This window comes from Anguilla rostrata, chromosome 10 (assembly GCF_018555375.3).
Source record: "Anguilla rostrata isolate EN2019 chromosome 10, ASM1855537v3, whole genome shotgun sequence".
Lineage (NCBI taxonomy): Eukaryota > Metazoa > Chordata > Actinopteri > Anguilliformes > Anguillidae > Anguilla > Anguilla rostrata.
The window spans coordinates 35322812-35350057 of NC_057942.1; the positions used below are offsets into that span (position 1 = coordinate 35322812).

A 27246-nucleotide genomic window follows, 5' to 3' on the forward strand; every position below is an offset into this window, starting at 1 on the left:
GACCCATCTGTGTACACCGGGAGTGAACCTGGATATGCCATTCCCTGCCTCTTAATGCCGACATGTGCCCCAGCTGCTCTCAATGACCAACTAGCCGCCAGTCTCCAAGACACTGATCCACTGTTACGACCCCACTTGTAAGGGCATTACAAATGAGTTTACCAAAGAATTAAAAAGAAAAGCATAAAGAAAAAGGAAACCTGTGGTTGACTGTAGGGCAATAACATTCCAGTGTCCCCCCTTATATAGAGAGACAACCAGAGAGGTGAATTACAGGGTCTTTTATAGAGCCTACACCAGGTGTTCCTGAGCAGGAATCACCGCTGATTGGCCACACCGACATAAGCACACCTGAAATCTAAAACTAAGCGGGTGGAGTCAGACAAATCAGCCATGGACAAAATATCCACATTGCCCTATAATCAAGCGCTGAGTCAAAGGAATCTCGAATTGAGGGAGTTCCGAAATCAGGAAGAAATGTTGGAAATAAGCTGAAAGGAAAATATGTGCTGAAGGATACTAGCAAGCACCATAGGATAGGTGACTGCTAGAACCTCCAAATTAAATCTCACAAATAAACAGTTTGTTTTCTGAACGTAAAATTAGCTGGCTAATTTATAATGCATGCCACCGCTATGTACTGTAAAAGAAAATGTTGAATAGTGTATGACAATTGAAGGTAGCATTTACCTCAAATTTGACCACAATTTATTATTATTATTATTATTATTATTATTATTATTATTGATGATAATAATAATAATAATCTATTTTGGGGATTTCACGGAATATAGTATGCACAACTATACTAATTTCCTCGTAGAAAATTATTTAATGGCTTAAAGTTAATTTGTATGATTCCTGCCACAAGCATTTTTTCTCTATACTGTGGTCTGTCGATTGAAGCTTCATTATGGCAACGATGTCCCTGTAGAGGCTATAGTTTTCATAAATTTTGGATCTGTAAAATGAGACATTTATTTTGATTTGTCCTTCAAATAGAGACCACCTTATCAGTTCATATTCATTGTAACCAAAATCAAAGTTTCTTAACATCTAAGCTCCTTAAAATGGTTGTTTGGAGCATAGTGTACAACTCCGGTCCTAGGGTATAGATCTGTGTGCTGGTTTTCGTTCCAGCCTTAGTTTTAGTTTTCTGACAGCTCAGTAAACTTCGCTGGTTCACTCCTGTATGACCACAGCAACGTCTTTAGGACACACTTGCAGTAAGCAGTTGTAGCTGGTGCTCATACAAGTGTCAGATCTGTGTCAGATGATACAGCTAGATATATAATCAAGATCAGAAGTTGGCACTAAATTCTGAAACGGATTCGTCCTTGTAGTACCTTTAGTAGGTAAGCTATTATTGCACGTCCACATCACAGTTTTGCGTTCCACACTAACCAGCTGATTGTTCGGGGATCTCCGTTTCGGCCAGGGCTTCCGAATTTTACTGTTGTCACGTGATCAGTGCCCCTGTAGCAGTGCAGGATGGTCGCGGAAAGAAAATGGCGGATTTTGAGGAGCTGAGGGTAGGAAAAATACTATAATAGCCGATAGTCTTAAATCTGGTTTATTATGTCAGCATCACAGTATAGAGTGTTCACACATTATTTTCTTTTAAGCAATTATATTCACGGTTTCCATTTTTAATGATGAACCGGATGTGTACTAGATCGTTTTGGCCTCTGCTCCTATTGAAGTAGAACTGATTAAACTATACGTTTGTTAGCAAACTAAGCATAATGCCACTACTAGCAACCCAACGAATTAACGTTAACTGATGGTTGAATTTACCCGTGTGTTATTAATCAGCTTTAAACACAGTTTACTAGTTATATAACATTTCCATCAGCAATACAGTTCGACACCGTGAACTTTATTATAGGTTGTTTTGTTTGCCAAATAATCTGTTACACTTCGAAATTTCTACTTTTTTATGAGCAAGCTATATTGAAATTATTAGCATGTGAGCTAGCCGGGCAGATCATGTACTGTAGTTTGTCTGGCTAGGTGACTGGCTGAAACCATACGTGTCTTGCTGAAACGTGAAAGCGTATTCATATTTAACTTGATGAAGAAGGTCATTTTGTGTCATTGGAATAATTTAAAATACGGAATGGGGTGGAATTGTGGAATGTTTAGTTATGACTTATGTGCCCTGTTTTGAATCTGTTTACTAGCTTGCTACTCTTTTGTTTATGCTGGCTAATTTATCCAGCTGTTGGTACAACTTAACGTCAGCGTGTCTAGTCTCGGTCTTGACTATAGTAGCATTGAGCTAGCTAAATTAATAGTATAGAAAAGAAAAACACTAATAATTAACTCTAGTCTAGCTGCAGATTAGCAAGCTAGTAAACGTTAATGCATACTGTACACCACTGTTCCACAATTCCTCGTTGTCCCACGGTAAAGTTTGCTGTTTTATTTTGTTTACGTCAAAAATAGCTAGCTAGCGTTAACCATACCTCTTTAATAGCCAAGTTAGCTAGTCTAGCGAACGTGTTTTCTACATTGATCACATAACATACGTTTTGTCTACTGTGTTTGTTTTCCTCCGAGCTAGCTAATGGGTTTGGCATTATTCTTAACATTTTAGATGCATTACGGTCACATTTGGTAAGGATTTGTAAAGGAAAAAAAGGATAAACACGTAAGAACAATCAAGCATGGACCATATAATGAAGGGTCAGTCGGGGTTTTCTTACTTTTCTTCTGTGGGTTTCGGAATGGGTTTGATTGGGAGGGTCATGACTTCAGATACGATAGAGGGAAAGACTCAGTGCAGTCCTCTGTTCATGTCTCTAACTAATTGCAAACTATCTATGTCGTTAGATATATCTGGGTATAAGTGGGTTATATACTAATTAACTGAGTTAACTTGGATAGTTGTTTGGCTGGTCTTGTTCACCTCTGGATTGATACTGAGTAAAAAATGCTGATTGTTGCCATGCACACTCAGTAAGACTGAAAAATTATGTGTGACTATGCCATTGATTAATGGCATGGGAATGGAATTTTTGGGAATTGCATTAACGGGATCTGTTTAACTGCAAGCCTCTTGCCTTTTCTGCATTTTCATTGCTTTCATGAACAATTCCAGTTCTTGAAAATCCTGTGGCCTCAACGACAAAGGCCACAGGAAATTTTCATACGGTTCAATTTCTACCTCGGACACTTGAAAAAAAAGATAAAATTGTGAGAACTGGAATTGTTCCATTTTGCCTGAGTCGGTTTTGGTGGGATGGATCTTCATTTTTTTGTTGCCATTCTTTTATGCCATTTGACTAATCAACTATATCAGTGCCATGTTTTTATGTGTCTGTCTATTTAATTTCCAGAATATGGTATCGAGTTTCCGAGTGTCAGAGCTACAGGTATTGTTGGGCTTTGCCGGACGGAACAAGAGCGGTCGCAAGCATGAGCTGCTCCTGCGGGCCTTGCATTTGCTAAAGAGCGGGTGCAGTCCGGCGGTGCAGATCAAAATCAAGGAGCTCTATCGACGGCGCTACCCCCGAACTGTAGACAGTCTTCCCCACCTGTCCTCTCTCAAGCCCTCCGTCTTTTCCCTGGAAGGCAGCCCCCCCGCCCTGGACCCGGAGCTCGCGCTCGGCGCCCGGCAGCCGCGGGGCTCCCTCCCCGCGCCGCAGCACCTGGTGGTAGCGGCCCGCGGCTCGGCGCTGCTGCACGACGCCAAGCCCGGCATGGACATGCAGCAGTCGGCGGCCCCCGTCCCCCCCGTCCACCCCGACGTCCAGATGAAGCCCCTCCCCTTCTACGACGTCCTGGACGTCCTGATCAAGCCTTCGAGCCTGGGTTAGTGGCCCTTGTATGGAGCGTGCCCGAGAGTGCGTGGAAGCCCTCTTGCCCTGTGTTTTTTGGCCAGTGCGTTCAACAGCTTGGGCATGCCTGTGTTTACCTTCTGTATTTCAGCTCCACTGAAGTATAGAGACTGATGGTCCGGGGCCGTTGTGTCAGACTGATTATCGGAGATCCATATGGACATTTGCCCGAGCATGTTCAGCTCTCACATGACTGCAGAGGGCTTGGAAAACCTTGTAGAGAAAAGCAGGCAGCAGGTGTCCGATACTGTTAGGATTGTCTGTTTTCCCAAGGAAGTGCCGTGTCAGAGGGTTCTTCGTGCCATCTTATTATCCTGGTCTGACCTGGGAGCAAATATTAAATGAGGCCTCTCATCTGTTAGTGCTGAAAACCATTGTGCCCCACCAGCATTTTGGGTTTTTTAGAATGAATTGCATTTGCATAAATTCCTCTCACAAACACAAAGAGATTGTTTTCGACAGAGTTTTTGTTGAATGGTGGGAAGCTTACCTTGTGTGTAACACCTGCTGTGGAAATTTTAAAGGCATGGTCATCAAAGTTGTTCTGAGATGATGATAATAATAATAATTTTGATAATAATACTTATAGAAATGCATGTTTTTCATGAACTAGACCATTTCACAGTTTTGTGTGCGCTTTGAGTTACAAACTGCCTATGAAATGTACTTCATGAAGTTTTATTTTGCCACATAGTTGGCACTTAGAGAACATTGTTTTGATATCTCATGGCAGGGGCCAGTAGTATCCAGCGCTTTCAGGAGAAGCACTTCATCTTCGCCCTGACCCCACAACAGGTCAGAGAAGTCTGCATTTCCAGGTAAGGGTTCTCTTTCCCTAAAGCTCCTCAAGTAGTTCATTATTAGTTGGACACTACATAAAACATTTTTTTTAATTCTGTTGTCATAGGGATTTCCTCCCAGGTGGCAGAAGAGACTACATGGTCCAGATTCAGCTGAGGTAACACAAACTCCTACCACAGCACTGCCATGTAGAGACAGCAGGTGCACTGTAAGGATTAGAAATGTTGCATTGTTACCTACTGGGTGTTTCAATGTGCAACTTTTGTCACAGAAAATAAATTTTTACTTGATCGTTGAAAAACTTTAAATTTCTTCAGATAAACTATATTTTTGTTGCTGTCTCCCATGAGGCCATTTAAAAAATATATATTATTTTTATTTATTTATTTTTTGCTGTTCCAGTATGTATTTGTGTGTTCTCCAACTGTCTAATATATCTTCTTTGTTTGGTGTCAGGTTTTGCCTTGCAGAGACCAGTTGCCTTCAAGAAGACAATTACCCCAACAGTTTGTGCATTAAAGTGAACGGGAAGCTTTTCCCTCTGCCGGTGTGTGACAACTGCCTCTATTTACTCAACATATTATTCAACTACACATTTAGTGTGAATACTGAATTTTTGGCTTTGACGTCATTTACTAAAGTGCACAAAACATTGTGAATTCTTCAAATGGATCACTATGTAGAATTAAAAATGGTTTAATAGGTAAAAAGTAACTTGACTCCTGTTTTCTGGTACCTCTGCAAATGCGAATGAGTTGTGAATGGTCCTTGCTTTTGCCGCAGGGTTATGCTCCACCTCCAAAGAACGGAGTGGAACAGAAGCGACCGGGCAGGCCTCTCAACATCACTTCCCTGGTCAGGTTATCCTCTGCTGTGCCCAATCAGATTTCAATCACGTGGGCCCCTGAAATTGGAAAGGTAAGGTGCCATTTCATAGTTCTTTCCATTCAGGGTTTACTTCAGAGTAACCTCCAGCATGCTGGGCCTTCAAACGCCCCTCTCCCATGCATCCAAAGCCACTTAGACGTTTGGCCAGTTCAGAATGCTGAAGCGTATTGCTGATGAAATACCCTTCTCTTGCGCTTTCCTTGCAGACGTACTCCATTTCTGTGTACCTGGTGCGGCAGCTTACGTCTTCGCTCCTGCTGCAGAGGTTGAAAATGAAGGGCATCCGGAACCCCGATCACTCAAGGGCACTAAGTAATACGCTCAGTCAGCGCATCATAAAAATAAGTATTGCTATACTGATGGAAGAGTCTGTTTAATGTTAATGTTCGGATCACACATTTCTCACATTTCTCACAACTCTGGCTGATCTTTTGGCTATTAGTTGTAGGAGGAGTGTTGAATCACAAAGTACAACTCAACGTTTGTTCAAAAGTTTACCGTATTCTTTGCTACACAGTATCTGTTCAGCTGTTGGACTCACAGTGTTGAGTGCTGTTAAAGAGCTCTCCTCACTTCTTCCAGCAGGCTTTGAACCTCAGTGTCTTTTTCGTTTGTTTCAGTAAAAGAAAAGCTGACCGCAGACCCCGACAGTGAGGTAGCCACAACCAGTTTACGGGTCTCTCTTATGTGTCCGGTGAGTTTCCATCACTTAAAAAAAAACCCCATTGTAAAAGATGCGCTTTCAGCATGTGAAGTTGAACGGTTTTTGCTGTTTTGCAGCTGGGTAAAATGCGGCTGACGGTGCCGTGTCGAGCGGCCACCTGCTCGCACCTCCAGTGCTTCGACGCGGCGCTCTACCTGCAGATGAACGAGAAGAAGCCCACCTGGATCTGCCCCGTCTGCGACAAGAAGGCCGCCTACGAGACGCTCATCATCGACGGGTGAGCCGGAACCGCCGTCCGCTGACGCCGGCGCGCGGCGTTTCTAACGACGAGGGGCCCCTCCGCGTCTGAGCCCGTCTCGTTTCTCCCGTAGGCTCTTCATGGAGATCCTCAACAGCTGCTCGGACTTCGACGAGATCAAGTTCCAAGAAGACGGGTCCTGGTGCTCCATGAAACCCAAGAAGGAGGCCCTGAAGGTGTCGTCGCATTGTATCCCGAAAGTGGAAAGTAAGCACCGGAGGCGGTTCTGGAAGTTTGTAATGCAGCATTTCCTGCAGGAAAGCTGCTAGCCAAGGTGCTAAGCCACTGGTGCTCAAATCTGGACCTCGAGGCCAGTAGTGCTGTTACTGCTTCCCCTCTAATCAGCACTCATTTAAGCCTGGGACACCAGCTGAGTTAAACCTCTGGCCAATCAGTGGCATTAATAGTGTTAATGCAACGCTGTTGCTACAGACACAGTCTGTTTGTCCAGCCATACGCTTGTTAAGGACGTATGAATACATCAGGAATGTGAAGGTATCGTGGTGTAGATTATGCATGTAGCAGAGGTCTGTATTTGAGGCATGGCTGTATTCAAGCAGACTCTTTAAGCTGCACTGCTGCTTGTCCTCAGGCTCCAGTCTGGTCAGACAGTGTGCCGTGGTACCCCCCAGCGAGCCCAGCAGTGCCAAGAAGCCCGACATCATCGACCTCACTCTGGAGAGCTCTTCCGAGGAAGAGCCAGAGGAGGAAGACCCCCCACTCAAGAAGAGGTGCCTCTACATGGCGAAGCCTGAGGAGATTCATGGGAAGGGGTCAGTTACCACAGCTGACTTTTTCAGGCCCCATACTACCATATGGAAAGTGCTAGCATAACTTAAATTGCCCGATACTTCATGTGGAAAAGATAAACCTTTATTTGTGTTTCTTTTTTTTTCCCACACATTTACTTCTTCAGGGTTTTGACCTACCAGCCATCAACGATGCGAGTGCCAAACATCCAGACCTTGGACACGTCCTACCTAGCGTCCTCACTGGCCGAATACGCAGTTCCATTCCACCACTCTACCTTATCCACAATTCCTGCAGACATGCAAAGTAAGACCTTTCAAGCTTTAAGCAATTTTTTTTCTGTTTCTGTTTCTGTGTATGCTAAGTGCAAAATTGATAGAACTATATCACACTGGAGGAATTACGTTTTCTAAGTGTACATGTCTGCATCACATGAAAAGTTTGCTACGTTATCTCTCCCGTGGCTGACACAACTTTTTTTTCCCCCAAATCTAGATTTTTTCTCGTTATTTCAAGGAGACCCACAGGTATGTAAAATGCATCCACCCAAAATTTGACATCTGCAATTAGTGATTGACAGTGTAATCATACCATCATTAGCTCTGATGCTCAGTTAGCTTCCCTCTGTGCGAAGAAGCACAAGCGCATGACCAGACTTTTCCTCCGTGTCCAGCAGCACTACCGCACACCGGTGTCTCTGGCCCCGCCCACCCTGCTGAGCCCCGCCTCCGGCGGAACCCTCATGCCCGCCTCGAGCCAGTACGACGGCCCCGCCCACAGCACCAGCTCCTCCCACAGCGAGACCGGGGTCATCACAGGAGGATGCGGGACCAGCATCTCTGACATCATCTCCCTGGACTAAGCCATGCCCATGCCCACGAAAGATGGTTATTTTATATTTAAAAATAATAATTGTGTACATTGCCTTTTCACTGAAATGAAATTTCCAGGAGTTGGGTAAAGGAGGACAGCCTGTGGCCTGTTGAATGTTGAGCAGTTGTGTGTAAATGTATTTTCTTTCGACGGTCGGTTCTCAGAACGTGTGACGCAAGCACTCGGGGAGCCAGCTCAACTTCGACGTGATATTAACCGATTAATACGATGCAACTTTCGTTTCTCTTTGTCTAGGCCAAGTCTGTTATATAGCAATAAAATGAGCTTCCCGGACACGCGTGGCACACGTGTGTTGGGGGGGGAAAGGCCTCTCTGTCTGCCTGAGGTCATCTGCAGAGAAAAGTTGTCGGTTGCTTGGATTGTACCAGCAGTTCAGCTCTTTGCACTTATATGGTTGTTTGTTTGTTTGTTTGTTTGTAATGGGTATTACCGCATTGTGTCAGCAGTTAATTTTATAAAGGGACTTCAAGGACTGGACTTGTCTGTCCTCCAGTGGATTAAACATTTTCCCAGTTAATAGAAACCGCTGCGTCTGTGCTTGGTGCAATTGTGTCCTCAGCTGTCAATCATGCATATTCACCGTTTCCCAAATTAGGTAATCCAAGTGTCCCTTACAAAAGATGCAGTCATACAGTGCTGATTTTCTTTGCCTTGGATGAGTGTACATTGACAGCTACAATTGACAGGGAAATTCACTCATACACAAGTACTGTACGAGAGTTAACATAACACAAATGGGTTTATTGTGTGGAATCCTTTCCTTTTGTAAAGTAAGGCCTTTGTTATAAAACAGAAAGCGTCAAGTCTGTGTGGGTCAGTGGGGGGGGGGGGGGGGAGTTGTGCATTCCGGCTGTGGTTGTCATAGAAATATGAAACGAGCATTCTAATTTGATTTAACATTTTATCAGAGCGAAAAGAAAAGCACAAAGGCAGCGAGGTTTCGTTTTTTTCTGTAAACGCCCACACGAAGCAAGCTGCTCATTTTTATTTGATAAGGTGACCGCACAGAAAAAGAGTGTTTCAATGGAGCTGTAGCCTGTTTTTTTTTTTTAGAATAGTTTTATCGTTTGCTTTATCTTCCCTTTTGTAGTGGTTTAGCGTTTATTACTCTGCAGCGCAGCGCAGTTTTTTTTTTTTTACATTTGAATCGGAGCGCTACGCTGCTAGCGCTACAGTGCTAGCGCGGCGGGGTCTGTGCAGCAGGGAGTTCCCGGCGCTCACAGCTTGTCCAGGTAGTTGTCGAGGGGCGGGATCCCCTCCTTCAGGCCCTTGCGCTTGCGGGTCTCGGCCACCACCTGGCTGGGCCGGCTGTTGTCGTCGTAGGGGTCGCCCGGCAGGATCTGCCAGTGGTCGAACACGCACTGAGGGAAGGCCTGACCGCCCGTGTTGGACCGCAGGTCCGCCGTGAAACCTGTTCGAGGCACGGTCTCCGTTAACAGCACTTGTATGAGGTCTCGAGCGTCAACATTACCAACCATTTTCTGGTCATTTACACAGAAAAAAAACAATTTGGAGTGACTGCAACCAACTTCACAGGAGTTGAACTTTAGTTTCAAACCCCTAAAGCACAGAACTGCTCCTTATCAGATCGGGTGTAGCTGCTGTAGTTTTCTGCAGTTCTCTGGCCTACTGGATCAAACACGACCTGCTTAGATGGTTGCAGTTGCCCCTTGTTCTGCTTTGAAAAAAGGCTTTTATGTTCAAAATGTTTTATTTTTAGTGTTATTTGTGTGCGGAGTGTTGGTGAACTTACCAAATGATTCGTTGACGGGCAGGTATGCCTTCACCACAAATATGGGTGTTCCTGCAACCTGGGACTCTTCATAAACGTGGCCTCTTTTCCTGTTCAGGACACCGTAGATGCCTCCGACGACATGTTCTGGGCACTGTAAGGTAGGAGTTTTCCACAAAATTAAAGAATAAAATTATCTGAACCAAATTACATTATATTCTCCAATTGCTCCATACAAATGCACAAAGAAATGTAAGCATTCTTTCTCAAAAGAAGAAGGGGAAACTTCACCATTAATAACATTGCCTTGTGCCTTAAGATGAAATTTAGCTTTGGCTTGGTATGCATACTCCAAAGTATGGAACCATTTTCACACTGGAGAAGCCACCTTTCTCTACAGTGTGACGCACTGCTGTCAGTGCTTGCCATCCCGCCTCTCGAACGGATGAACAGTGACACAACATCTGAACACAGGAGCCTTTGCAGATCAGTTTTAAACAAATTACTGCAACTACAGTACAGTTGTTAAATTATTCAATTTGCATAAATTCCCGTGGGTGAAGAGCAGGAGAACTATTCTGCGTACTGAAAAAGAGTTTGAATGACACAATCTGAAATCGGTTACGAAACCAAGAAAGGCAAATTGGCAGATGTTCCTGGTTATTAAAACAATTTTTTCAGTACAGCCATAATAAGCGGTGTGAAGCTATAAGTCCCCTTCACTGTGCTTGTCCCTTATTTATATGACATTGTGATGGCACAGGATTGATGGCGTTCGATCACCTGGATCTCCACCAGGTAGATGGGCTCCATGAGCCGGGGCTGGGCAGTGAGCACCGAGGCGTACAGCACCCGGCGGGCCGTGGGGATGATCTGGCCCCCGCCCCGGTGGATGGCGTCGGCGTGGAGGGTGACGTCGTGGATGTCGAAGCGCACCGCCCGCATGTTCTCTTCGCACAGGGCGCCCTGAGGGAAAGAAGTGATGCGAAAAATGAAAATCATTTACCAAATTAGTACATCATGAATTTAGCAGCATTTACAGAGCTGCTTTTACCATTTAAAGGTGGCCTACAGTTTAAAAAAAACAAAACAATATGGAATACCAAATTATAATTCCCTCGCATTACAAAAATAACTGCGTCCAAGTCTTTCAGGAATTCTGTAATTGCAACATAATATTGAGCATCAAAACTACAAAAAATGTAAAAATAACTCAATGTCTTTATCTAGTCGTCCTCTTCAAAAAAAATAAGGGCAGATGAGGATGTTTTTAAGCCCCCCCTCACCTCTTTGGTCGCCCACTGGAACCCGGCCACCACGCTGTCCTTGATCTCGTTCAGGTACTGCACTCCCTTGGTGATGTCCACCAGCATGTTGGGTCCCAACCCGTCGGGCCCGAAGCACCAGATCTTGCGGGCCTCGGCGACCTCCCACTCGTACTTCTCGGCCAGGTAGCGGGCGCGCTGCTTGAGCTCTTGCCTGGCGCTCACGTCGCCCTTGTCCACGTCCTCCGCCAGCCCATCTGGGAAGGGCCGCGCCTTCAGGTACAGCCGGTTGTGCTTGTTGGGAGACTTGGACAAGCACACCTGGTCCGACTCGTCGCTGACCGTTTCGCGGTAAGACACCACCGGGTCGGATTTCTGCGGAAACCAGAGGCCTCTGTGGTTTGTCACGAGTCACAAATTTGCATCTATAAACGGGGCTTGAACAAGACGTGCAGTATTTGCGTCAATCGTTTTTTAACGAGCCGAACGGAATACATTTCCAATGAAGACGCCAGAGAGAGATGCTCACCTTAAGGGGAATGCAAGCATGGTCCTCCTCCAGGTCTTTAAGACAGATTTCCAAATGAAGCTCTCCGGCACCAGCCACAATGTGCTCCCCTGACTCTTCAATGATACACTGTAGTGCACAGGTCAAACACACTGCGTCAGCAAATGCTGGTAAAGGAAACCCAACTGCTCCTCCCATTTTTCACACCAATCGACCAATCGAGCAAGGGCAGATGAAACCAAATATGTTTAGAGAAGTTCAGGCCTACCTGGACCATAGGGTCCGACTTGGCCAGGCGTTTGAGGCCCTCCACCAGCTTGGGCAGGTCGGCGGGGTTCTTGGCCTCCACGGCAACGCGAACCACGGGGCTGACGCTGAACTTCATCACGCGCATGTTGTGGGCCTGCTCGTAGGTGGTGATAGTGCCCGTCTTCACCAGGAACTGGTCCACGCCCACCAGCCCCACGATGTTCCCACAGGGCACGTCCTCAATGGGCTCCACGTAGCGGCCCATCATCAGAATGGTCCTACGGTAGCGGGAGAGATCGATCCTCCATGTGAGAACCAGCCCGGTCATCTTCTGCACACCCATGTACCCACGCAAGCAACAACAGTGTCACAATCTATGCAACATATAGCCCAAATAAAATTTAATATTAATTATAAACAAGGAAAAGAAAAAAAAATCACTAAGTTAAACAGTTCTTACGAGACATTCATTACAATAGAACATATGTGTATACACAAAGTGAGTTGTGTTGGCCCTAAGTCAAACGGACCTCTGGATAGGCTTCAGGTACAGGTCCTCCTTCTTCCCAGGAGTGTAGTTGGGGCCCATGATGCGCACCTTCTGCCCGGTGGCGACTATGCCGGAGAAGACGCGGCCGAACGCGTAGAAGCGGCCCTTGTCGGTGGTGGGAACCATCTTGGAGATGTACATCATGAGGGGAGCCTTGGGGTCGCAGTTCTTAACGCCTGCAGTAGGCCCACGAGAACGTCACTGAAGACGGTTGATGGGAGAGAAAGGGTGTTTGTGCATGTGTACGTGTGTGTGTGTGTGTGTGTGTGATAAAAGGCAGCTCGCTCACCCATAGCGGCCTCATCATCTCCCGGTCCCTCGTACAGCAGCTCGCAGCGGTACTTCTGCGCCGTGACGGGGGAGGGCAGGTGGATGGTGATCATCTGGAGCAGGGCTTCGCCCGCGGGCAGCCAGCGGCGCATCACAGCCTGAGTGACAGGGCACGCGGCGTTACCACGCTTACTGAACATCTTTATACTTACAGAGCCTCAGTACATACGACACAGCACTTACCAACACTCATCCTCAACATGCATCCATCACACGGAAATTAAATCAGTGACAAGAAAAAAACATTTATTTACTTAGAAGATTACCTTATCGTTTGTATTTATTTTTTAGCAATTACACTTTATTTTCATGTCATGTACACACCTGGTTTCAAGATTTGTGTTGTTAAAGGGTAAAACAACAGTGCTCTAAGTGAACCAGCAACCTCTATTTCAGCCCTCAAAGCTAAATTTGCTGTGCTGCACCGACCATTAAACATAAAAAAAGAATTAGGATTTTTTTAGCAAATTAATCCTGAATCTATACATAATATAGATAAAGAGCAGGTTTATCGCCAAATCTTATTGCCTGATCCCTAAAAATGTTTTCACTGTTCTATTAAGACCACAATTAGCATGCAGTATAGATTCAATTTTTTTTATTCAGGATTTGTTAGACTTATCTAATGGTCCTCCATTTCAGCACACAGTACCTTCAACAGTGGCTTCCCCTCCTTCTCTTTGTCATCTGCATCCAGCTTAACGTCCAGCTTCTCAATCAGCTTCTGAGTCTCCTCCTTCTTGAAGTTCATGATGGCATCAAATACCTGTCACGAAGAGCACCCAAAGTCAAAATACATTTGTCGCCTGTTAAAGAGTAGCTGGAGAACTGACATAAATACAAGAAAAGGAGAAACTATTTTTGCCTGGTAACACTAAATCATTCCAGAAAATCCTATAGGCTCCACTGGGCTTCTTTAAGGCCTGTCTAGCAAATGATGATGGCAAAGAAGATGTGTAATTTGAAGTAACACAGGCACCTTAAAGATGGGATCCAAAACAAGTTGGCAGAATGTTCTTGGGAGCTTAGCGCCCTCTGCATTAGTTGCCGTCTTGCTGAATTTTCCAGCTGCAGGATCAAAGTACCTGCAAGAATACACATCCCCACTGGATAAAAAACTGAGCCATTTGAAAATCATGCAGTTCTAATAATTAATGAAATGTTATATAACATTTTCCTACAAACATTGCCAGCAAATGTCATAGACTTATGGAACCATAACCATTATGGAAACATTACCATGATTTACAAGGTTTCAGGAGGTTCCCCATTACTAAACAAAACATTTGTCCAGACCAGGAGTCTATAGCCTTGGACCTGAACAGGATCTGTTGGTTTTTGTATTCACCTTAAATTCAGAAACCAATTTAGACAGAGGAAAGCAGATGAGGTGATTTCAGCTGCTTTAATGGATCAATGAACCTGATCGACAGCTAAAAACCAGCTGACCCTGCGGCTCTCCAGCACTAGTCCAGGTGAAAGAACTCACTTGTCTCCCCATAGCTTCTTCATCATGTCCTCCACTTTCCTGGCACGCTCTTCTGGGGGCAGATCCGCCTTCTTCTCACCCTTGGCGGTGAATTTCGCAACGTACATCTCGGCAAACTGCTTCAGGGTGAAGGCCCAGCCGTGGAGGCCCGACCCGAATCCGACGGTGCCGACCACTGGGTCCACCTGGATTCCACGCAGGAGCAGAGAGTCACGCCAGGATTTCGGGGGGCTGAACGACACTCTCCCACCCCTGTTTTCAGCCCTGGCTTGTGAGACTCACCATGATGTTGCCCATTGGTCCGTGCTCCCCTTCTCCGTAGGTAGAGATGATGACGTTGACGTTCTCCACGATCCGCTGGAAGGTCTGGAATAGCTCGTCGGGCTTCAGCTGAAGCTCCAGCAGTGCCCGGTCCATCTTGTTCATCATCAGGACCGGCTTGATCCTCTCGGCGATGGCTTGCCTCAACACGGTCTCCGTCTGCACACACACACCTGGAGTGACAGACACACACTCACGATGTCACTCATTCCCTAATGTTCCGTCGTGCTTAATTCCACACTGACATTTTCACAGGAAGTGAGGTCATGCTGCGTTTTTACTATTTCACGAGGGAAATTTACTGCATTGTAAAAATACAGCTCACTCTCTAAACGCATTAAAATTAAAGAAATATGTTTCAGGCCTTGCGTTGCTGCAGTAGAAGCAATGTTGAAAAGAGGTCAAGGCTATGGAAAACAGCTGACCTGGTTGAACTTCTACAATTACTGTCATTTGAGATCATGAAATGTTCTCAAACTAATGATGAAGGGGCAACAGCACCAGCATGAACCGTGATATCAGGTGTCCCACAAAACAAGACAAATGTACTGTTTATTCCCAAGAGTGAGTGATTTTGTTACTTCAACTAATAACTCAAGCAATTAAACCTGCAATGCACAGATATAACTGTACTCCCAGATCTGAAAACCTTACATTGAACGAATAACATTAATGTTTCAACATTATGTCTAATATGCAATAAACTGTACATTTATGCACAATGTAACTGTTGAGAGAAAAGCATAAGCCCTGATGTTTTCTATTAAACTGTTTATGCAAGAATAAAAATGTTTTGTCTGTTCTATTTGCATTCACATTAAGGGACACTATATACACACTGAAAAAGAATTGCATATCTCCATATAATCCATCTTTCATATTTACATTCACCTGCAACGGAAATAATGCTTTATTTAGCCTAACAGGCGCACCTGTTGTGTTCATGCAGCAGCCAAGGATATTTGATGCATGGTACTCTGTGTAACAGGTGGAAAAGTATTTCAGCTTGATCTGAAGCCAAGTACTGTCGTACCTGATACACAGTCTACTACTACAAGTGCACCATCTGTGACCCGCAGTGCAGCAGTCACTTCGGAGGAGAAATCGACGTGACCAGGAGAGTCAATCAGGTTTATGAGGAAACCAGAGCCATCCTTGCATTGTTTGATGAAGGCCAAGTCATTGTCTTTGAGCTCATAGTACAGAGAAATAGCTCTGTAAGGAAGGCGACACATAACAACACCGTTAACTGCAAGGGGAAGTCCACAGGCCACACATTCCCTACACAGTGAAATGCATTAGCTGCTGTTTAAAGCATTTTGTGAGCTGGCACTACTGTGAAGCTTGGCAAACTTGCGTTAATGGAAACGACTTAAATTCCACTTTTAAACAATCTAATAAGAGGTGTGCGACCCATGTAAGGTGAAAAAAATATGCCGTTTGTTTGTTCTTTACCACGGCCCAGTGCATGACCTGTGAATCTGTTTCACCTTACATGCGTTTACAACCTTGGTGCCGTTTTGCGAAGTAACCGGCAACTCCACCATCTTGGCTGTAGTTACAAACAACAGAAAGTAAAATACCCAAAAATATGTACGCACCAAATACCTGGATATCTGAAGTGCATTACCTTACGAGTAATCAAACAGTTAATAGATAGTATTTTGTCTGAAAAATGGAGACTACTAATGCACTAATCAAACTATTGTGCAATCAGTACATCCATTTATGAATATACTTTTCTTGTTATTGCCAACAGTGGTAATAGGTTGGTTTGAGATAAAAATGCTGGGCTCTGATTCAATAACATTCAACACCAATGCACACAAATTCCGGTCACCTAAAGGAATACCTACGTTGACTTTATGGTGATGCATCTTTCTTGCTCGTCTTTCCTTGTGTCAGTGAATCTGGTCTCTCCAGCACGCGAAGAGGCAATAATGCCTGCCTTGCACACCAAAGAGTCTGTCAAAGTAGACTTTCCATGATCTACATGGGCAATCACAGACATATTCCGAATATTGGACTTCTTGTCCATGATCGCCCGGATCTGGTCAACTGTAAAGTTCACCTATTAGGAAGAAATTACAAAAAAAAACATGCATTGTTTACAAAAAGTCAGCAAAATGTACAGCTGAAAAACATGAGCATTTTGGTGGTGGTGGTGTGTGTGTGTTTTTGGGGGGCGAGTTATTACAAAGTCATGCTATTGCTGCACTGCACTGTTATCCTATGTTTAGGTACTAGGGGAAGGGGAGAGGAGTATAAAAGATTACGCAGGCCCTGTTGCAATACTGCACACCGCCGGTAATTTTTTTTTACAGTTATGGCATTCTGCAATACAACAAGATGCCACCTTCTAAAGACTGTTTTAAAGGAAAATATATTACACTTGTTTGAAAATGTGAGTACATAGGAGGAACTACTGAGATGTATTTCATACAAAATAACATTTGCCGCAGTAACACAGCCACCATCATCCCACAATGAAGGCTAACTGCAGAAGTACACCGTCCCTCGCCATACTCGGCACGACAGCAACACCGCACTGTAGCATGCAACGTTATTTAAGATGAATTCTAGAAAAAACTAATAATAACGTGATTAAAATGAAAATATGTCCTATTATGTTCCAGAAGCTTCGCTATCTCAACATATAACAACATGCAAATCAAGTTAGCTACGATTGACGCGAGGAGAAGTGGGTGGGCACTCGCTATTTATAACAGGGGGGTAACATTATTCCAATTTCTTTATACCCCTACAGGGACACAAGATACTCCAAAAATAACTGCACACAAATCTAAACACTGTTTAAAATAAAACTGGAAACACCGAGACACAACGTGTTAAAATCACCGAATGAGTTAGTTCATTTCTATATAGTTATTTATTTATTTAATATTTTAGCCAAGAAGAACAACGTTGACTAATAATATGGAAATATTTTATTAGGCTATCTACTGAACTAGCAATCTAGTGTGTGCTCTAAACGTGTCCTTGTTGCTGTATTTTCTACTTTTGAAAAACATCCCCAACGAAAATGGTCACCGATAAAATTCAAATGATTGTGTTTCTTTTAATATTGAACATCAGCTCTAGTTCTTGCACTTGCCATAGTTATTACGTCATCGAAAACACAATTTATATAAACGCCCAAAATCGTATAAAACAGCCCATTATGCTTCAACCACACGACATAATGGTATTCGGAGTTGTGTCGTGATAACAAATTACATGGCTAAATAGAAATACTCACCATTTTGGCGAATAACTCCCCAATTCGAGATTCGGCCTTCGGTTGCAGATACGGGTTGCACCTCTCCGCTGGAGGACTTCGGGGAAAAGAGGGTGAATATGACGTAGAATCTTAGTTTATGCTGCGGCACCCCGTACAGTGGAGGTCATGTGGAAAAAGTCATATGGACCGATATGACCCAGATATCCGACCGATAACTGTCTCCCGTCAGAATAAAAACTACGCGGTTTTGCCCGTCTGTGGAAGCGATGCGCAGGTCCAGCTACTAGCGGTAGACAAATCCTAGCGTTTTAAACAACGCTCGAGGAGCCTCATACGTTCATACAAGCACAAAAGACATATACGTTTAACAAACCTTTTCATTTAATCACATTTACATTTACTGAAATATATAAAATATAAATATATACACCATATGTGCGCCCACGCACAGTTAAATGCAAAAGAATTGGGACAGTCATGACAAATTTCTCTACTAATCATATTTGTATCAGACGAGGGAAAATTCAGAATGTCTACATTTATTTCATGATTTTTGTTTAACTAATTAACTATATTACAACAGTACCATTGGCAATATACAGTAGCCTACCCTCTTTCAAGTCAGTACTGGGACAAAGGAAGTTTTTATAAATTTATTAACTTGCAAGTTCATTATTTCATTGCATACTTCTTACATGACTGCACCAAGTCGGGGGCTCTTGGACAACACTAGATGCATGGTGTGATCATCTGAGATGCTCTGCCAAGCTTTTACCGCTACCTCATTCAGTTCTATGTGTTTGCTTGGGTTTTGGACAGATTCCTTTTGAACAACTGAAAAGCATGTTCAATGGGGTTTAAATCTGGTGACTGACTTTGCTGTGTTTAACACCTTCACCTTTTCTTCCTGATAAGCTACTTTGTTGAGTTTGTTTTATGTTTTGGGCTATTGTCTTGGTGCATCATAAGCGTCCTTCCAATTAATTTGGTGGCATTTCTCTGAATATTGGTGGACCACGCTTCTGTAATTCTACTGCAACCATCAGTGGCTACATCATCAATAAAGATGCAGATGCAGCCATACAGGCCCAAGCCATCACACTGCCTCCACCATGCTTGACAATAATATGCCAAGGGTCTAGGGCAGTCCCCAAATTTCTCCAAACTTTCACATTCCCATCACTCTGGCAATGTTTTATATTTGTCTCATCTGTCCTTGAGACCTGTTTCCAAAAATCATCAGGCTCATCTGTTTTTTTTCTTGCAAATTCCAATCTCGCCTTCCTATTCTTGGTGCTGATGTGAGGTTTCACCCTCAATGTATGGAGAGCATGAGCGATTACTATTTTTTTTTTTTCTCCACAGCTCTTACAATCATCCTGTCATAACTTTCTGATGTTTTCTTCAGACGGACCGATTGCTAGTGATTCCTAAGTCCTCCAGTAGTTTGTTTCTTATTTAGGACATTCTGTTGTCTTTGGAATGCACAAACAATCTGCAATAGCAATAAATTATGTATTTATTTTCTTTCATTTATTTTCTTGGTTGTCATACTCAGCCCTCAACTGCAGTTTTCACGAGGGACGTAAAAATACAGCATATTACACTGACACAGTGTGCATAAGCGTTTCTGATTGGCGGAAAGAAAGGTCGGAGTTCCTGAAGCCAATGAGGAGAACGGTTCAAAGGACACGGAGAAGGCGGGTGTTTATGATTCGAAGTGGTTTGGGGTTCAGCTATTAAGTATACAGATAGATATTAGCACTGGAGAAAATTCACGTTACATGTGAGGCTAGATAGCCAGTTTTATGTAATTTGGGGATGCCATCAGGATTTTGTTGCAACTTCAGCTCACACTTGCTGAATAATCTTAGTTGCACTGACTGAACAACTAACGCCAACTGTCCTTCCCTGGTAAATCCCAGCTAGCTACAGTTAGTTAGCTATGGTATATTTACACCATGGATCGGGGAATTCGCAGCAGTAATTGCTTGGACATTTGGACTGAGGAGAACAACGATATTATCAAGAAGTGGAAGGTATACTGTTTACTAGTGAGTCGTTAACTAGTAAGCTAGCTACCTAGCTGAATTTGTCAAAACTGAATGTACACAACTAAACGATGTTAAGAAAGCATACGTTACAGTAGCTAAAGGTAGTTAGCTAAAACTAGAATACTATGATACGGACAACTAGCTTTCAAGTTAGCGAACTAATTTAAATGGTAGCAAATCGTTAACCTTCTGTTTTAGCGTAATGAAAGAGGCCAGGAAACACAACACGACGCACGTAAACGTTACTACTCAGAAATCCACAAGTTACTTCAGAAAATACAAGGTAATCATCGTCGTGTCTCTCACATAAAACAATTCTGCAAAAGAACACTAACATTTGGCCTTATCTAGCTAGCAGTGTTAGCTAACGTTAGTTACATTTTCTGTACAACAGGTGTCCCATGTGTCCCTGCTAGCGTCCGACTTGAGCTGACTATCCGTTACAACACATTACTCTTCGCACTCAGCCTGTCGGAGTTCACCGAAACGCGAGTGCTTCTTACGCAGGGCCTTGTTAGAGGTAAGTGAACTACTAGCGTTACTTCCGGAAGTACATAACTATATTAGTTAATGCTGTTTTGCACAGTTACAAGTTATGTTCCGGTTAAGTCAGATGACACTGTCATATTACGACATTGATAGGGTTACAGTTTGGAATGTAGTTGGACAGGTTATCAGAAATACTGTACTTATACTTATAGTTATGCCAGAACAGTGTGGACCAGGGTAGGGTAAATCCAGTTTTTGGAGTTAACAAGGTTGGGTTTTTGTTCTACCTGATCTCATAATTGGTTAATTGACGTCATAAATTGGACAGGAAATGACCTCACCATATTTACCACGGTTCTGTGTAATGTGTCTTGCTTCCTTCTTTCCTGAAGCACTTGAAGCCAAAGGCTGTCAGCCCCCCGGCTCTGAACCGATACTTCTGTGGCAAACCGCACTGCAAAGCTTTGCTGGCACAGACCTCCTGTCCTGTCTTCACCAGCTCCTCTGTGTGCAGTGGGCCCTGTGGCTCTGTACTGACCAGCTAGAGGAACTTCAAATACTTCTGTCTGGCCCTCAGGTGTGTGTGTGTGGAACATCAGCTTTCAGTGTTAACTTTGTTTCAGCTGATCCAGTCTGCTGGATGCTGGGTATTTGCACTGAATTGTCATCTATTTGCATTGTGTGGTCAAGTCACCATTTAATAAGTGATTGCTAATGATTAAAACTGTCTTAAGGATACATTACTAGTATGATTGTGCATCTGGTTTGATGAATGACAGAAAAGCAAAAGAAACTATTATTTCGGTTTGTACTGTATGAGTTGGGTAGCGATATCAGCATTTGAGATATGAGCCTGATGATCCCCTGTCCAGTGTCCACAGGACCTGGGTTTTCCGACCATGGGATAATTGTCTCTTTTGGTTAAAGGGTTGACTGGTTGAGCTACCTCAACTTAAACCACAGTTATGTACTTTCTTGGATTGGAATGTCATATTGCAGATGTTAGACTAGGCCATTGCAGATATCAGTAACTACGAAAACAATTTTGATATCAGAACTGCATTAAACACCTTGTACATTTTAGTTAGTAAACACATTGGAGTGCTTGGACTTCACTAGCCATTGTGATGCAATAATTCACAGGAAATTAGGTCAGAAAACAATGGGGCCTTTGTCTTTGTCTATAGACCAAATCTGAATAGATCAGTATCGGAATTATAGCTTGCTAGGTATGTCAAGACATGGGTGGTTTACACCTGGAATAGTGGAAATAAAAACAATGTTTTAATTGGTGGTGTAAGTAATTACGAGTCCGATCCAAATAGCAGCTCCTATTTTCTGCTAGCTGTTGTAGTCTGCTAGCTGCTTTTGTTTTTGTGCTGGGTGGGCCAGAGTTTTCATGCATTTCAGCTGTAGGTGTCAGTTACTGTTACCCACGACAGTTACAGTTACTCTTACCCACAGTTAACAGTTACAGTTACTGTTACCCACTGTGCAGAAGCCTTCATCAGCTGTACAATCTTATAAGCAGCTTCTCAGCAATGCTAAGTGGGAGTTCTCTTGGGGAAATGCCCTGTGTCCTTGTGACAGCAATACTAATGACTGTCCTCGATTGTGCTCTCTGTCACAGGCTAATTCTCTTCAGAGTCATGGCTTTAAAAAAAAAAAACAAAGAAACTTCCAGTAGTGAAATTGCTATCATATGTGTACAGTAAATTAGAACTATGTACTATATTCTCTGCACCATAAACAAGAAGGTCATAACCAAAGTTTTCATCGACAGGGGCTTTGTTTCCTTAGAAATATCACAATATGTACAAAGAACATATTAATGTGCTGGGAGATCTAGTCAGGTGCCATGTAGGGTTCATTTTTGAGAGGGAAGGACATTTTATTTGTAAAAGAGTATTCTTTTGGGTCTCCTTTTTTTGCAACAGGGCTTAGTTTTTATCTTTTTCCTTTCAGAAAGAGATAGCTGCAGCACCAGGAGATCTGCTTGCAGTAATTGGAGACCTCAGGTTTTCCATTGAAGGGAATCCCTCCCTCTTGGTTGCCATGGCACCTGGGGAGTTAAAGGAGCTTGTACACATATGCACGGTCACAACAAAGGGTAAGAGCTTTATATAACGCTGTCCATGTGGACAAGCCAGAGGAAACCTCTGACTTTGCCACCTGTAAATAAAATTACACTTGAAACGGTACAACAAATAACCATTTTTAAAAAATTAATTTCTATGAGTGTACAGTATATTAGAAAATAAACAATACTATCTTGCATGAAGATAATGTATTTTGCAGATGAAAGACATTGATTGATAGGTTTTAGATCATTTGTTAGATGTGGTCCTTTTTGGTTTCATGACAGCTGGAACAGGTTGGCTCTTGCTAGGACCTTGTAATCGATGCCCGTCGCGCACGCCCATTCTCAACTGTCCTTCCCTTGCAGGTATTGGAGAGATGGAGGAGGGGAAGGACTCTGAGGCCCTTCTGGCTTTTCAGGAAGCCCTCTCCCAGCCTGCTTCCAGGACACTTCTGGCACAGCTCCACACATTGGCTGGCATCTGTTTAGCTAAGCTGGTAAGGATTCTCCTGTTAGTATAGTAGCTGAGAGCAAGCCATTCATATAGACAGGCAACTGTCCACACTGTGGTGCCAGAAACAGTTAAATGCGTGCTGATTTACTGCATGTATGATGTGAGGGAAAGGGAGGATATGTGGTGATGATTGGGTAAGAGCAGAATGAAGGATAAATTTTACACTGTGTGGGCTCTTGGGCAACAATAGCGGGGGTAGAGAAGTGCAAAGATTAATTTAAAGAGATGCGTACTCAGTTTTGGAGACAGTGTATGACTTTGTGAAATTGCCGCTTCACACTCGTTTACAGCAGGGGCCGATGTGTGTCTGTCATGCTGGATGCATCCTGCCATAAATCCAAATGAAGAAGAGCCATTTATCTTTGGCTGTTGGGGTGCTCTTTTTGACCACTTTACAAGTATCCATAAGTCACTTGTGGTGTCATCATATTTTTTGCTATTTCAGTGACTTTCATTGACTTAATTGCCACTTAAATACAACAGAATTATAGAAGTAGTTTGTAGAGTGAAAGTTTGTACTGTACAGTACATTTTTTTCAAAATTCCATACTGTTAATTTAGCTTGGCTGTATGAACTTTTCTCTGTCACTTTGAATGAGAGTCTGCCAAGTGCATGCAAATGCGTGCATGCTAGGATTTCTTTAATGAGTCAGTACTATTTACATATGTATAGTAGTACTGACGTTTAGCTTCTCGTAATTTCTCATGGAAACAGAATACTGAGTTACAACCATATTTTTATGGTGACCATGCTGATTGAGACCTTTGTGTTGTTTCTGTTGGTGCTGGAGTAATAAGCCTCAGGGTTGTAATGAGCAGCCTCAGGGTTGTGCTGATTGGTTCATGCAGTGCTTCCTCTTCTCAGGCCCAGCCCCAGAGTGCCATGCAGTGCTTCAGGAAGGCCCTGGAGGTGGACTTCGGCTGTCGGAGCGCGCTGTATCAGAGCTCGCTGCTGTACGGGCGGCTGGGGAACGTCCAGGCCGAAATGGAGGCCCTCCATCTGCTCCATGCGGTGAGTGACCCAATCCACATCCCCCCCCCCACAACCACCACCTCCGCCTCCTGCATGCGGTGAGGGACCCAACCCAGCTCCCCCCGTCATCTGCCCTCCCCTTAGGCACTGCTGTGTCTGCTGCTCTCAATTAAACCACATTAGAAAATCAATGAACACTTCCCTCAAAAGCACTATGCTGAATGAATCAGAATTACACAGGAAATGCTTTTAAGAAGTGCGGCTACCTGTGGTAGATGCTTAGCCAGGGGAAATGAAACCTTTGGCAGTAGTGGAGTGTGACTGTTTGGCCTGACCCTGCTCAGGCCGTGACCCTGTCTGGCTGTGGAGACTCTGCCAGGGACCAGGCGCCACTGCTGTCCGCCGAATCACTGCTCCGCAGCCCCACCCTCGCCTGCTTCCTCGCCACTCCCTCCCCACCTGGCATCCAGCACGCCCTGGCGCACAGGTGCCTGCAGAGCCACAGGTAACTCTAGAAAGATCTAAAGAGGTAACTCCACAAAGATCTAAAGAGGTAACTCCACAAAGATCTAAAGAGGTACTCAGCCTGTTCTCCTTTAGTTTCAGTTTGTTACATTTTTTGGGTTGGATTTTTCAAATAGAGAAAGCGCTCTGATCCCGTAATACATCATTTATTTCCTGTAGAATACCAGAAGCTGTAGAGCACTTCCTTGACTTGCTTACGTCCTTACAAGCAGACGGAAAGCTGTTGGTAGGTCGTGAGTATTCATTTTATTTTTGTCACAATTTATTGATAAAATGATCTAAATGTATTTGAGAAGCACACGTGAAGCAAATAATAGCTGCCCTGTTCTTCAGTCACTACATAAATGTCATCTTGTAGATGTATCACTAATGAAAGAGCTCTGTGGTTAGACCAGCACAAACGAATTGAATTCCATTCATGTAATGCTAGTCGGAGCTGTTGTACATCAGGCTACAAGCTTTCTGTCAATCGAACTTGAATAATAACCGTTGGCCACACAAGAATGTCACATTTTGATCAATAAAACTCAGGTAAATACGAGTGGCAGTCCAAGTCTTCCCAGAGTTCCTGAGATCTACCTTGAGGCAGCGTTCACCATGTTGAAGGCCAAGAGATACTGGGACTGTGTTGCAATCTGTGAAGAAGTAATCAGTAAGACGGTAGACCTTGTTCCTGAGAGGCTAGCGCTGGAACTGCCCATTGAAGGACACCAGGAGCCTGAATCTATGATGCAGCCAGCTCCTCTCACTGGGAGGAAGACTGAGAACGTGGAGGAGAGGCTGAACTTTGTGCTGTGGGCTGGAGCGGCCTACCTCCTTCAGGGCCTGACCTATGGCCACATTAAGGACAATGCAGAGGCTTTAACAAATTTCACCAGGTAAAAAGGCTCACCGTTACTTGAAATGCTGGTGTCGTGTTTCTGGGTCATGCCTTATCGCGTAGTTTTGTCTCCTAGTCTTTTCCAGAAAGAATGAAAAATCTGTTTGAGTCTACACCAATCTTGTTTTCTCTTTTGGCCTGGTTTTACTGTCATTTATAGATAGCCTTATGTATGAAGGCATAGCAAACAAGCTTTTGAATGCATGCTTTGTAGTGTTTACACTGTAATAGTTTGGGTTGCCTTTGTTCCTTTCAATGTAAAAGTGAATTTCGAGCATAGAATTTCATTTGACAGGCAAGCAGCGGTAGTCTCCCGTTGTTCTCCTGCTTCAGTGAAACTTTCTTTCATTTCAGATCAATAAATGTGCTCCTAAAGGTGCTTGTTAAAAATAAAGGTAAGCATTTCTGGAAGAGGGTAGGGCACTTACTTGAGGGCAGTGCTTGATTGATCTGTTCTGTATGCGTCGCTCACACCCACATTTATGCATTGTGAGTGCATTAGATAAATGGCATAAATGGTGAGGCACACCTGTGTATCACAGATGGCCAGTTCATGGATCCAGGAGACGGGCAGGCAGCTGGCATTAAGCTGCAGACCCTGCAGAGGCTGAAGGGCCTGGCACTGGCTGGCAGAGGGGTCTGCTTCATACACGCTGGAAAGCAGAAGGAGGCCCTTCAGGACTTCCAGCTGAGTCTACAAGCTTCTCCAGGTACTGAGTACCTTCAGAGTTTAGCAGATTCAGGTGTTAGGGGTTGCATCTTTAAAATTGGTGGATTTTTACATTTTGTTTTTTAACTGTCAACTTGAACGTCTTAATACGTTTTTAGTAAAGCAATTCTAAAAAAAATATTGAAATGTGTGCATTTCTGATGCATTTTATCTCCTTGATAAAAATTAGCCTTGTTGCCTTATCAAATGCATACGCAGTAGACTTGGTGATGTCATAGGCTCATCCTGTCTCCTTCATGTTACTCTCAAGGGTGGAGCACATAGTGATGTCATAAGAGGCTCATCTGGTCTCGTCCATGTTACTATTAGGGAGCGAGCATGCAGATCTGTGGTTGGTGGAGGCTCTGTGGCAGCTGGAGCGGAAGGAAGAAGCACTGTCCCACTGGAGAAGCAGGAGTCGAAGCTCCGCCCAGAGACCCGCGCCACTGGAGAACACACCAGGGTGAGAGGCAATATCATGCAGAGTGGAACTCTACCCTTATCAGGGTTGACAGATTTCCTCACTAGGTTGAGATCGCAATCCAATGCAGTTCAACCTGTTACCGATGTTATTGAATACAGGATACTACTATAGTAGTTATGAGTGGAAAAATTATACCTGAGAAAAACTGCATTTTCTTAACCATCCTTTTGAAGCAACTGTTGTGACAGGGCAGACCATGCTTGCTGAAGTATATTTTGTGGTCATGCAATATTTAGTCATTTGCAGTCACATTTCATGTTGTACTTGTTTGACCCAAGGCAAGTGTCGACTGAAGGTAATGCGCTTTGTTGGTGTTAATATGATGTATTGTGAATGAAAATTGTTTCTATAAAATGTATCTTGTTGTAGAGGTCTGCCACTGTATCTACAGTACAACCTTCAAGATGGGATATCTTTTGAGCCTGAGGGCCTGAAGAAGAAGATGGAAGACCTTATTCACAGTAGAGGAGTTCCAACATGCAAAGATATTTGATTACCAGTGGCATTTTGGGGAATCTTATCCCATGTGGGATTGCTTCTGGGAACTACATATTGTCTTCTGCCACTGCCACTCAGCTCTCCTGGACACTTTTACATCTGAGGAGTGCCGTGAAAAGCTATATAAAATCTGTGCTGTCTAAAATGACGCATCGTTGCACTATTATGAGAAGCCATGAAAAGTATAATGACTGTGACTGGACAGTTTGCACTTAGTG

At 43.8% G+C, this 27246-nt stretch overlaps 3 protein-coding genes across 10 annotated transcripts; 2 read left to right on the forward strand and 1 right to left on the reverse strand.

Annotated features, from left to right (window-relative positions):
• Positions 1-1393: 1393 nt before the first annotated feature.
• pias2 (protein inhibitor of activated STAT, 2) lies at positions 1394-8660 on the forward strand. 6 transcript variants are annotated; one of them, XM_064296724.1, is made up of 15 exons: positions 1394-1532; positions 2600-2688; positions 3577-3816; positions 4576-4660; positions 4750-4800; positions 5100-5190; positions 5427-5561; positions 5738-5843; positions 6152-6225; positions 6312-6472; positions 6567-6700; positions 7086-7266; positions 7410-7549; positions 7739-7770; positions 7917-8660. In XM_064296724.1, exons 2-15 carry the CDS (start codon positions 2670-2672, stop codon positions 8103-8105), a joined length of 1638 nt encoding a protein of 545 aa, XP_064152794.1. In that variant the 5' UTR covers positions 1394-1532; positions 2600-2669; the 3' UTR covers positions 8106-8660. The 6 variants fall into 6 exon arrangements, with proteins under 6 accessions (XP_064152794.1, XP_064152792.1, XP_064152791.1 ...); XM_064296726.1 differs by lacking the exon at positions 2600-2688 and adding an exon at positions 3934-4079 and having other exon boundaries at positions 1415-1532; XM_064296723.1 differs by having other exon boundaries at positions 1472-1532; positions 3342-3816.
• A 364-nt stretch (positions 8661-9024) lies between these two features.
• eef2l2 (eukaryotic translation elongation factor 2, like 2) lies at positions 9025-18092 on the reverse strand. Of its 2 annotated transcripts, XM_064296715.1 has the most exons (15): positions 17841-18092; positions 16438-16652; positions 15615-15796; positions 14543-14754; positions 14261-14445; positions 13751-13856; positions 13424-13537; positions 12731-12869; positions 12422-12617; positions 11911-12169; positions 11664-11771; positions 11156-11509; positions 10653-10835; positions 9891-10023; positions 9025-9548 (listed from the first exon to the last, which is right to left on the reverse strand). In XM_064296715.1, the coding sequence occupies exons 1-15, from the start codon at positions 17841-17843 to the stop codon at positions 9355-9357; spliced, it is 2583 nt and encodes an 860-aa protein (XP_064152785.1). In that variant the 5' UTR covers positions 17844-18092; the 3' UTR covers positions 9025-9354. The 2 variants fall into 2 exon arrangements, with proteins under 2 accessions (XP_064152785.1, XP_064152786.1); XM_064296716.1 differs by lacking the exons at positions 15615-15796; positions 17841-18092 and having other exon boundaries at positions 16438-16572.
• Positions 18093-19496: 1404 nt separating this feature from the next.
• Positions 19497-27166, forward strand: fancg (FA complementation group G). 2 transcript variants are annotated; one of them, XM_064296719.1, is made up of 14 exons: positions 19497-19876; positions 20075-20159; positions 20271-20396; positions 20758-20942; positions 22331-22475; positions 22812-22942; positions 23825-23971; positions 24277-24437; positions 24617-24683; positions 24989-25335; positions 25692-25732; positions 25880-26047; positions 26377-26509; positions 26900-27166. In XM_064296719.1, exons 1-14 carry the CDS (start codon positions 19784-19786, stop codon positions 27021-27023), a joined length of 1953 nt encoding a protein of 650 aa, XP_064152789.1. In that variant the 5' UTR covers positions 19497-19783; the 3' UTR covers positions 27024-27166. The 2 variants fall into 2 exon arrangements, with proteins under 2 accessions (XP_064152789.1, XP_064152790.1); XM_064296720.1 differs by having other exon boundaries at positions 19499-19861.
• The last annotated feature ends 80 nt before the right edge of the window (positions 27167-27246 follow it).